The following is a 12,508-nucleotide window of genomic DNA, read 5'->3' on the forward strand; positions in this document are numbered from 1 at the left end:
TAGCCAAGACGTCGAGTTTCGAATGGCGGGAACGGCAAAGGAATCAAATGCTGATGGTAAACATACATTGATGCTCTTTCAATATCTACAAACAGTACTTTTCAAATATAGAAGATTTAACACAGAAAAGACAAAAATATCAATTGGTTATCGACTGGTTCGGAATCGATACTTGTCACCTGCTATTTTCGAGACGCCATGATATTTACCACATAAGTTTCACTTGAGATATCCCCAATATTAGAATTTCAAGCATCTTATATACCACAGATTCTCAAAATCCACATTAGATATTTAGCATCTTATATACCATAGATTCTCAAAATCCACATTAGACATTTAAATGGTATATAAAAAAATTTAATTTCTCATTTAGATTTACATTTTCATTCAGGATACAATTCTACAATATTTTTTCTTTTTAATAAAAAAAATAGTTTGTAGAGTGGAATATAATATTTGAAAGTTAAATTTTACCGTCAGTTTTAGAAATATCATCAGCTTCTTCTGACACGATTTGAAAACATATACAGGAAACAAAATTTTCTTATTTTTTCCTCATTGTCCCGTAGTAGTGTAAATTTTACTATTAATATTAGTTTTAATTTGATATTAACTAGAAATTTCGATATAGTAACAGAATAATTTGAAATATAAAATTTTATAACATGTAAATGTGCTTCAACTTTAAAAAATTTATAGTAACATAGTAAAGTACTGAGAAAATCTATTAAAACCAAATGTATATCCATCGAAAGATTTTAGAAGAATAGATAAGTTACAATCATAGAACTTTCTGTTGTAATTTTTACACAAATGTAAACAAAATTTTTACGAATTCCATCTCTATCAAAAATTTGTAGATGAATGTGAATCATTAGAGCCGATGTTTTCGCAAAATTCCGGGAGTTACAGTGACCTTTTAAGTCAGTGTTTTGCACTGCCACACTGTTAGCATGAACTAAATTTTTAACATCTTTCGAGATGAAGTGTTGAATGAATGCAACAACATTATTTAGAGTCTTTTGTGGTGAAGTTAGGTTAAATAAAAATCAAAGCAAACATCGTGATAAAGAAATGACATATGAATAATATTTTTGAAGAATACCGACAGAAGAAACAGAAATAGCTAACAACAAAAATATAGATATGGATGTGAAAATGAAAATATATAAAGCAATAGCAAAGAAAAAAATTCATATAATTGGAGTCAAACAATTGAGAAGAATAACAAGAAAACTAACATGAATCGATATAAAGAATGAAGATATTAGAAAACAAGAATTTATAACAAAAAAGTAGACAAAAACAACTGAATTAGTATCGACATATAAAAATGAAGACAGACAAATAAGGAGAAAACTAATGTATGCTGGAAACACTATCTAAAAATCAAATAAAATGGCTAAGAAATTGATAGATGAAATAAAGGAATTTGGGATAAAAAGGGGATTTGGGAAATAATTGTTGTAATATATAAATATTATATTCATCTCTTGACTCAATTTTTCCAATTACTAAAACACAAATTATGATAGATTGAATATATTACTGCTTCAACTGTATACTGTACTAGATTATACATGCAGCTGTTTCTTTCTTAAATATTCAAATTGTGACAAGTTAGTTACTTATATTTGCAAATAAATTCTCAAATTAGGAAGAATTGTATGTTTTCTATTCTGTACTTCCATATGTGTATAAATAGTATCATTAATAGATTTTCTTTATTAGCATTTCTAAGGCTAAGTAAATATTCAGATATATTACCAGAGTGAGTTATTAGAAAATGAAAAATGTAAAATATTTGTTATGCTCACACAGTCTAATTTTCTACGTAGGCAGTTAGTTTTGTACCATAGTTTTGTAAACATATATATGTGTAAATCAGTAATGAACTCTGTTGAAGTGTTCATAATGTTGTGTACTAGCTTAAAATTAAATATTTTAAAATAAAAATTGTTTCGAAATTTTCAAAAGTGTTTCATTTAAAAAAAAGTGATTGGTCTTATAACAAACTGAATAATAAATATAGAGTTTAATACCATTTAATAACTTTTTCAATCTATTATTTGTACCTAAAATCCACATTTGTTCTTAATATTCTCACTTACAAAAAAATTCAAAAAGTATTTTATTTTTTTTGTTTTGATGGAACTAGGGTAGCTTGCAATTCGTTAATTGCTAGAAGAGTCAACTTAATATGCACCTTAACATCAATAGCTAGTTTTCTAAAGTGAGATATTTCCTTTTTTAGGAAGTTCATTCTAATGGTAGAATATTTATCTGCTTCGTCACAGTCCATTTCAAGCATATAACCTAATCCAATATTTATATAGCTTCTTTCAAAGTCAGTAATTTCTCCTTGAGCTAAAAGTCCTTTTCCAATATCAACTTTCACATTCATGTCTCTATTTTTATCTTTGAAATTACGAATTACTTTCACTACATTTTGAACTTCTTCCCATTCTTTATACTTTGAAGATTTATCTTCCAGAATTGTTTCAATATCTTTCAAATCACTTTTTAACTTCTCTTCTACAAATAATTCGTATTCGTTTATTTTCTGTTGAACTTTCTGTGTATCCATCTTCAAAAATTGAAATAATTCTATTGTACTTTTAATATACTCAAAAATAAATACAATATTTTAAATTAATAATATATTTTTACATTATAAAACAATGCAATATACTCTATGTAACCTCGAAAAGCCATTGGTACCAATAATGGTTTTTTATCAGTATGAAAAGTAGGTTGGGCCAATTTTAGATAAGTGCATACTTTATTTAATTCAATGCACAGCTTATAAAAATAAATTAAGTTTTGAATAAAATACAATCGTAGCGATATGAAATAGATAAACCAATAGAAAAATGAGAGAATTGATCATTTTTAAATATTCAATGGCTTGAAAAATATTCGAAATATTGTTTTATAAAAAGTATTTATGAGGTATTTTTTATTAAATTTGTCGGCTCGCCAAAATTTGCCTCTTATGAATAATTGTCATTATGGATTCTAGTCTCATATAATGACAGTGAAAACTTATGACGTTTAATGACGTAAAAGTTCGAGAAGTCAGATTTCACAACAAATGTGAATCATCCAGTGTCAAAGTGGTACATGATGTGATTATTTTTGGTGAACAAATTAAGGTATTCTTCCCTATTTGCATGTTATACCAAATATTCGTTCTACCTTTGGTATATATTCAGGAAAATAGTAAATATATATAAAAAGCGCGTAATAAATACCAATAAATCTTACCACATTGGTGTAAGAAAGTGTCATCACCTGATTTTGACAACCCAAAGGTGATGATGTTAGCATAATGGTGATTTCAAATTTTAGAATGCCCATCCAGGCACCTCAGTGGACGGAATTCCTTTCATGTCCAGTTTGCTGCAACTCTTTTGATATAAAACTTCGTAGTCCAATAAGTTTGGGCTGTAGCCACACAATATGCAGGGGTTGTCTTTCAAATCTACATAGAAAACAATGCCCCTTCGACCAAACAAATATAAGTATTGACATCGAGAATTTACCAATTAATACTGCATTATTGCAACTTGTTGGACCAAATGTAAGAAATGATAATGATGAAATTGACTGTAAGATTGTTCCTAGGGAATATCTAGATTATTACTTAGAATGTAAAAGATACATTGAAGAATTGGCTTTGTATTTGAAGCCATATCCAAATGGAAGTGTATGTGGTAGTGGAAGTATCTTATCACGCCCTATGCAAAGGAAACTTGTTACATTGATTAACTGCCAATTAGTGGAAGATGAGGGGAGAACTAGAGCTATGAGAGCTGCAAGATCTCTTGGAGAAAGAACAGTTACTGAACTTATTCTTCAACACCAAAATCCTCAACAATTGTCTGCAAATTTGTGGGCAGCTGTTAGAGCAAGAGGATGTCAATTCCTAGGACCAGGTATGTACTATTTCCATTTACTAGTTATGTGTGCATTACGATATATTCAAAAATCTCTCAGTGAATTAATATGTTTCAACTATCTCAAATATATTCATGATCTTGTTTTGGACCCTTAATTTATATTATGATGACCCCATTATCAAAAAAAAATTATTGTTATATTCCATTATTTGTAATTTTATATTTTCAATTTATTAAAGATTCATTATTGCTATTCCAAACTTTTAATTTCAATTTCTTTAATTTTACTGCAGATGTTTTTCAAAGAATTTGAATTATTTGAATTTTGCTACTTCACATATTAGTTTTTTTCATAATTATCTATAATATGAATGAATTTTAGAATACAGATATTTGACCAAGGTGAAGCAATGATAAATAGTTATTTTCAACTTAACCAATTTCAATTGCTTAAAATTATAGGTAGGAGATATTTAATGACATGATACTCATACATTGTAGGCCAAAGTAAAAATAATTAATTGTCTAGAGAGGATACAAAACATATAAAATTTAATAAACATCTATAGGTGTGGCTTAATTTAAGACAATAGATTACAAATTTTAAATGAAATGCTTGAAATTTATAAGTGTTCATACTTAGATAAGTAGATTAAAATGAATAAATGATAAAAATATTTTTATTAAAACATGAACTTTTGTTTTTGCTTGTTCATTATTTAATTAATATTAATCTACTTGATGCTTTTATTTTGCTCTAAAATTATTTATAACCAAACTTTCAAAAGATCAAAAAAGCTGTTTTCTTGATTCAATTATTGATCATTGGATTTAACAGTTTTTATACCTTTTGAAACTATTTGCACACCTTGAAACATATGTTTCTGTGTACAATATCCTGATATAATTTTCTCTAACACCAAAGGCATGTACAATTAGATTTATTTTAAAATTCAATTATATATTGTGGTTTTCTTATACAGAAAAAAAGAATAATTTATTCTGAATTCTTTATAACAAGCCTTGAACTTGAAGTTGTATGTATTGTCGCAGTACTCTGCTTCATTTCATAAAAAAACGAAACATATTGAAGGATTTACTGTTGCAAAGATACCTAACTAATAATGCAGTTTCAGTGCATCTGCTTTGCTATTTATTGACATGATACTTATACATTGTTAAAATAAACAAAGTAATTAAAAAGAAGTACAATTATTATGAAAGTTGTATTTTTAAATGTGATATAACAAGTGTAAATAATCAACATATCATGTATTCTTGCTTTTGTTGGTCATGTTTAATTAATATTAATCCACTTAATGTATAAACATATTGTTAAGAATAGTGACATACTTAGTTCATTCACATCATTAACTTCTGAAAATGATAATTTATTGACTACTTTTAAATCCAATAAATGATGCACTGTTAGGTATAAGTTGTGATCAACAATATGTAATATCCATTAATTGAAAACAAAGTAAAATTTTAAAGAAAATTTGACACAATCTCCTTCAAAGCACTGTCCTTGGCTAACAATGCACCTATCTCCTCAGTAATATCATAATCAGACATATTTCTGCTCTGTCTGGGCTTCAATGTCTGGTTTTAAAGTATAACAATTGCTCCTCATCTAATTCTGACTTTTAAAATGACTCATATCACTTGTAAACAGTCTTCAAATGTAATTCTTTATCACAAAAGCTAATTTCTAACAATTCCTGAGCTTGTTAGTGCGTATCAAGGTCCACATTTTATAACAGACCTTGAAAACATGATCTAGCTAAAGCAAACTCAATGTTTGTCTTAATACATGAGGGTCCAACCAGTTTAAATAGATATTATTGATGCTATAAAAATTCATTCACTGTATTTTTTGGTTCATACCTTGTGGCATTACCATGATATAAAATTGAGTTAATAGGCATGTTAATAGATAGAAAATTACATATCTTAAATTGCATACCCTTATGGTACAGGTGTAAATATAAGATATTTAAAACTTTGTGTTATTGTGTTTTTATCTGATCTTATCTATAGAATCATTAAATGAAATTTTAGTGATAACATGACAATTTCTTTGTTTAAAAATGTTCACTATTTGTTTAATCAACAATGATTTTAAAATGTTTTTGTGGTACAATAAAATATCCACATTAGGCAGTAAATTGTTAGATTTTATGCTTGTTTTCAAGGTTTATATTTATTTATTTAATACAATAAACCTCATTTTAATTTTCCAAGAAACAATTTCTGTTGATTGCTGATATTCCGATGTACAACAACCTAACACCTCAGCTCTATGTATCAGAACACTCAACATGTTAGAAAAGTGATAATTTACAATGTTTGGAATAAGTATTTAATATAAATATAACCTTGACAATAGATTAGTATAATATAATGGATAAAAAATTTGAGACAAACGAAACCTTTTATACAATTTAGTGTTAATAACTGAGTAATCAAAACAGTTGTTGAAAAAAAAATAAATTTAGTGAACAAAAGTTTACAATTAATTACTGGTTGACATTGGCAACACTTTTATCAATAAGTCATTAATAATATTATCAAGGAAATCAACACTGTGAATAATTAATATCATATCCAAATTTATTTAATTGACTATAGTGATATATCCCTCGCTAATTTTGTTTTTATCTCAGATTAACAAGCCATTTCGGAAATTTGAACCCTTTAGATCAAACCCTACACCCAAAAGTCGATATGTGTAAATCTGGAGATTATGGTGGCCACTTACAAAATAATACAGTATCCTGGACCCAACTGTGTATCAGTGCATATGTCAACGTGTTGAAATACCGAGTCTATGTTTGCGAAATGAAGCACACAAAGAAATACTAAAGATAAAATTAGTTAGAATAAAATATATGAATTCCCGAAAACAGAATACCAAAAAGATCATTAAAATCCAAAATAGAAGGTGAAAATTATATAGGAAGATCAAGACAAACATGGATTGAAAATGTGAAAGAATCAGCTTAGTTGAAGGGGTTGAAATGAGAAGTAGTAAAAGATCAAAGACAAAAAAGAAAGACATGAAGAAAAAATATGTCATAACTCCTGCTACCTACAAATTTAAAAGATTTATAATTACAAATTACTACATATTTCTAAGTTAATATGTACTGATATTATGTGTGTTACAGCAATGCAAGAAGAGGTACTGAAGCTCGTTCTGCTAGCTCTAGAAGATGGTACTGCATTATCAAGAAAAGTTTTGGTTATGTTCGTGGTACAAAGACTTGAACCTCATTTTCCACAAGCATCCAAAACAAGTATTGGCCATGTTGTCCAGCTTCTATATAGAGCCTCCTGTTTTAAGGTGAGTTTTTTTATTGTTTAGTATGAATAATGAAGTTTATTTTGTTCAAAATATCTACTTCAACATTTATTTTGGTTTTCACGTTTTTATGGATCTTTTTTTGTTTTAATGCAAATGCAATTGATTTATCAAGTTCTATGTACGTGCTGTTTCTCACGTTCTCGTTTTTTAAAGAATATTCCACAATGTGGAATTACAAATGTATGATTTTAATAGTGTATTATTCAAATCTTACAAACAAATTATTGTGACAACACTTCTAAAAGTAACTTTATCATTATTTCATCATTTATTAGTATGTGTCTACTCAATATTTTTAGAAATTCGTTCATACTATGTTTTTTTTCAAAATTCCAATGCTTTTTTATTTGCCAGTCACTTCCAATAGTCGAATAGCCAAATTTTCAAATAAATAAGCTTATAAATGTATTTTTATTATGCAAATATACAGATCACGTCATTGTGTAGACCTTCACTTAGCTTTTATTTAATTTTTTATCTATTAGTAAATATTCTGAACATGACCTTTACTTATATTAATATGTTAATTATATTAATTTTTAAAAATCGTTATTACGTTTGATTACCTTTTACGAGGGGCACTCTACATTTTCGATTGTTTTTCCTCTTTTTAAACTCTGATCTCTTAATTTTGTTAAAAATTCCCGATTTGATTAACAAAAAACGAGTTCCTAGCCAAATTTTATTTTATTCGATAACATTCCCAATGGATTGATATTTTTTTTCATTTGTATTATACTCTTCATACATTTCTAAATAAGTTAAAATTATGACAGGTATCGAAAAGAGAAGGAGATTCGTCACTAATGCAACTGAAGGAAGAGTTCCGTACCTACGACGCTCTGCGTCGTGAACATGACGCTCAGATAGTGCAAATAGCAACTGAAGCAGGTCTCAGGATCGCTCCAGATCAATGGTCGGCTTTACTTTATGGTGACACAGCCCATAAATCGCACATGCAAAGTATCATCGATAAACTTCAAACACCTCAAAGTTTCGCTCAATCTGTCCAAGAGCTAGTGATAGCGTTACAGAGAACGGGAGATCCTGGAAAGTTGTCAGTGTTAAGGAATTATCTGGATTTGTTGGCCAGTATTGATCCTAGTCCTGGTAAACATCCACTTTATTAAATCGTGTTTGATCACAAAGTATTTGGTTGTAAGAAAAGTGATAATAGTTTAACAATGTATTTTAAGAATGCTTTTTTATAAAACGATTTCATTATTTATGAAAATATGTAAAAAATTACTGCAAATAGTCTTGGTTTACCTCCATTATGAATAATTATATTATTTAAACCAATAATTTCCTGTTGTGAATCGTTCCATCAAATAATTTCCTCTTGAAATTAATCATTAAAGTTTTAAATATCTTCAATTTTATTTAATTTGAAATAAATTACACACAAGGAAAAGTTAATAAGTTTTTAATGTTGTTGTTCATGGCCTCACTTGTTTCAATTTGAAATATATATTGGATTGAAGCAATAAAAGTGAAACAATGCTTTTAATGATAATTTTTAGACTGTTCTCTATGACTAAGTTATTAATCATAGTTTTTTTATGAGAACGACTGATTTTTATTGCACTCATTAATTTAGTTCATCCTCAAAAAAGTATTCTTCTTTAGTTGGTTATGTAGTTACAATTGAAATGGTTTTTAGCAATAAAATCCATATTTTTTAGAGATTATCCGCAGCTTAAGAGGGTCAGTTTTTTGTTTAATAAATAGGCAGTTCGTTTGTATACAATTGCTGGATACTCGTCATCTTGGAGTCTCTCCTTGATCATATATCATCTGACATATCCATTTTAATCATAACTAGAAAAAAATTATATTAGAGTCTTAGTTTTCCTTCACAATTTTCTCTTCACCATCTTTAGTTCTGAGTCACATTTACCCCAAGAGCTCTTAAATTTTCAAAATTAGAAACTCTTGGGTTTGCTTTAATATTCTGTTGTTGTAGAATCTGCTCCTCCATCATGGAAAGCCTGTTCAGAATGCTTGAAAGCTGTTGGTCAAGTTGTAGCAGGTCTGGTGGAGTTTATTCACCAACATGGTAGTAGAAAATTGCAAGATACTGCCCATTCACAACATGCTAAATATAAAATTAGTATGTGCAGGGATCTAACACTCAGAGGTAGTTGTCCAAGGGGTACCAACTGCACATTTGCTCATTCGAATGAAGAACTGGAAAAATATAGGGCTAAGGTATTATCCATATTTTTTGTTATTTTTGAATTTTATCATATTGACTATTTTAAGAATCGAAAAACTATCACGAGAAATAAGGAACACCGTATAGAAAACCAATCGCCTACAGAAAAACCATTTAACCAATCAGAAGATTACTATTCTATTTCAAACACTACGACTGTAAGTCCCGTGCCTCTTCCCCCAGTAGTTCAAATACACAGGATGGGATATGACGTACCCTACCATCCTAATCCTACTTATCCCACTACACAGCCATTCACTCAACCGGTTTATCCCACACCAACAACTTCGTTTCCCATACACGAAATGTACCCCCAGAATCATACCAATATTATGTTGACCAATGGAGGACAATTCTATCAAACACAACAGGGTGATTTCACTACTGTAGGTACTCAACCTCAACAAGGGGTTGATATGAAGAGGTCATGGGATATTGTGGTAAATATATTCAAATATATTTTTTTTCTTTCAATTATTAATAATTCGTTTTATAGATGTCGCAGATAGCTAAAAATCAAAATATATCCCAACAACAAAAATTAAATCGAGGTTCGACGAAAAGTTTGGCCGAATTACGACAACGGAAACAAGAAGTGATTTCGCAGCTGGAAAAAGTCGTTGGAAAAATGGCTGCGGCTGAGATATCCAATCACGCTAACACTTTGGCTAGACAAGAATCCCAACACGATTTGGAAAGTCCGACGTCGCCTTATAACTTTTGGACGCCGCACATAACTTCCGGTCCGACTTTTGTTAGATCTGATTCAATTTTGGCAGCCGACGACGATTACGTACCATACGATTCGCCGGCTATCAGTAAATTCGGACCCATATCTAGGATGCATAAGGACAATGGAATCACGCAACCCGGAGGACAACAATTCAGGGATAACCAAGCAATGGTACTACATTCAGTATTTTGCGGTCCATAAATTCCTGACCTCCATTGTAGTTTCTTGATTAATAAAAAGTAGATTAATAAATATTGATGTTTTAGGGAGAATTTACTGTATAATTGAAAATATTTTTTATTCGCAGGTTCGACGTCCGGTTACATCAGCAAGTCCAGTTTCACCTTGGTTCTATAATAACAACAATCATTACCATCAAGCACCAATGCCGACTGCTCATCCCATGGTAGGACCTCCAGGTAGTGAAGGATATGTTACTTATGGTAAATGATTCTAATTAAAAAAACTTTACAGCATCTCCAATTCGAATATCACCAACATTTCCAGTGATTCCAACTTCGTACCCTTCATTTCAATTCTTCTCAAACTTGTCTATCGTTTTTTCCCCTTTATTGTATTTCTATTTGCTATTTTTTATTAATTTCCTTCAATCTGTTTTTCCACTGGTTTGTACAAATAAAAAGATCAAATTTTATAAACAAAAATGAAACTGAATTTTTTAATTTGTTATTAACAAGAACAGTAAAAAAAATTGGTAGATTCAGTTATATAATTGTTGTCGAACATTGCAGTCTTCCTCAAATTTCCAATTTTTGTCAACCATTTGCTTCACTGGCTTAAATCCGAAAGCTAAGTTACATTGTCATTTCATTTATCAAATAGAATCATTAATCATTTTATTTTTATTGATCCCTGATCGCTATCTTAGTGGGGCTTCTCCAGAAAGTGTTTTTGGGTCAATTGGCTCGTTTTCTTTTTAAATTCTCAATTGTCTATTTGCAATAAGGATGTGTAATAGTAGTTGCTTCTCTATGGTATTATTTCTTATACTTTTTGAATGCGAAATTCTTGATACATCACTTAGTAGCATCAACCATTGTCATAAAAATCTTGTAAATGAATATTGCTACTCAATTGAATTTTTTGTATTTTCATTCAGGATCTCAACTGTTATTTCATCCAAGATTGCAAGACCCGTCTAAAGAATTAATCGCCGAATCACAAAGAGTGAAACTGCAACTGAGAAATTTGGAAAAACAACTCAACGATTTGAAAATCGCCACACAAGGCGTGACTAATTTGAGTGAGAGCGAAAGACTAACACAGGAATTACAATTAATAGAACAAGGGATACAAGAAAAACAAAAAGAGGCATGTTTGGTAAGTAATAAAACAAATAAATGGTATTCCCTTTTTGAAGGAATGCAAAGTTCAAATAAAAGTCTTAGTGTCCCTATAATTCAGTTTTGTCTACAAATTTTTATAAAACCCACCTGAGCCGAAGTACAGGTGGCTCTGATTCACTGAAACCTGGCCAAAAGTCCAAGGGATGTTGGGGATGCAATAAAATATACCTAAAACGGGAACTAAAAGAAGGAAAACCAAATATGTTAGGGAATAATTGGAGGCAATTATCCGAAGAAGCACAAAAATTCAGGAATAAAGATTTGAAAGCATATCTGAGAAGCCATACTAAAAAATTCACTGCTGCAGATATTTGTTTAGTATTTTACTAGTGTCATCTGATACAGTCATTACTAGCTTAAGGAAATTGCCATAGAAACGAAAGAAAGCATTATCTCCGGAATTGGCGCCACCGTATGAGGTAGAAAACATCTGTGAATCAATTATGTTTTCATCTGAAGAAGAAACTTCAACTGAATTCACAACCAGTGATAGCGACAATAGTTTATGAAGAGCACACAAATTATTGTCATTTTAATAAACAACAAACAACAAACTTTGCATATATTTTGACCACGTTTTGATGTCATCGGGCCCACTGTGCGAAGGGGGAACATTTACTATCTTTGCTTCATTACAATTACACATGTCTGACATTTCATTTGATTTGCGCTAACCTAATTAAGTGCACACTTGAAGTATATAATTTCTATCGAATGAAACTTTTCTTAGTGTTCTCTTTATTATAGTCTAAAATCGTCCAATCTTTAAACCAAGCTATGGGTAATTACAACAACGGTAACCCCTCAGGACAGTCAGATGATGCAATGTACGAAGCCGATATAGCAAACGATATGCGTGAACTAGAATTGAGGTTACAAGAAGAACTAGAAGAATGGAACGGCGAAGATTCGCCAAAA

The 12,508-nt window shown here is 29.9% G+C and overlaps 2 protein-coding genes across 5 annotated transcripts in view; one reads left to right on the top strand and one right to left on the bottom strand.

Annotated features, from left to right (window-relative positions):
- Window positions 1-350: 350 nt before the first annotated feature.
- Window positions 351-2,716, bottom strand: LOC130441624 (uncharacterized). The gene has a single exon (XM_056775385.1). The coding sequence runs from the start codon at window positions 2,588-2,590 to the stop codon at window positions 2,135-2,137; it is 456 nt and encodes a 151-aa protein (XP_056631363.1). The 5' UTR covers window positions 2,591-2,716; the 3' UTR covers window positions 351-2,134.
- Window positions 2,717-3,075: 359 nt separating this feature from the next.
- The window catches only part of LOC130441813 (roquin-1), an 11,817-nt gene continuing 2,384 nt past the window's right edge, over window positions 3,076-12,508 (top strand). For 2 of the 4 annotated variants that reach the window (XR_008909639.1, XM_056775612.1), the window contains exons 1-10: window positions 3,076-3,158; window positions 3,355-3,941; window positions 7,076-7,251; window positions 8,049-8,382; window positions 9,239-9,483; window positions 9,538-9,930; window positions 9,987-10,394; window positions 10,531-10,666; window positions 11,344-11,564; window positions 12,338-12,508. The exon at window positions 12,338-12,508 is cut by the window's right edge. Coding sequence is in view for 2 of the 4 variants with exons in the window: in XM_056775612.1 (XP_056631590.1) it covers window positions 3,356-3,941; window positions 7,076-7,251; window positions 8,049-8,382; window positions 9,239-9,483; window positions 9,538-9,930; window positions 9,987-10,394; window positions 10,531-10,666; window positions 11,344-11,564; window positions 12,338-12,508 (2,670 nt within the window). In the remaining 2 variants the exon portion in view is untranslated. Of the gene's footprint in view, window positions 3,942-7,075; window positions 7,252-8,048; window positions 8,383-9,238; window positions 9,484-9,537; window positions 9,931-9,986; window positions 10,395-10,530; window positions 10,667-11,343; window positions 11,565-12,337 lie in introns of all 4 variants that reach the window. The other 2 variants (XM_056775611.1, XR_008909638.1) reach the window with 2 other exon arrangements.

Source organism: Diorhabda sublineata, chromosome 3 (assembly GCF_026230105.1).
Source record: "Diorhabda sublineata isolate icDioSubl1.1 chromosome 3, icDioSubl1.1, whole genome shotgun sequence".
NCBI classification, from domain to species: domain Eukaryota; kingdom Metazoa; phylum Arthropoda; class Insecta; order Coleoptera; family Chrysomelidae; genus Diorhabda; species Diorhabda sublineata.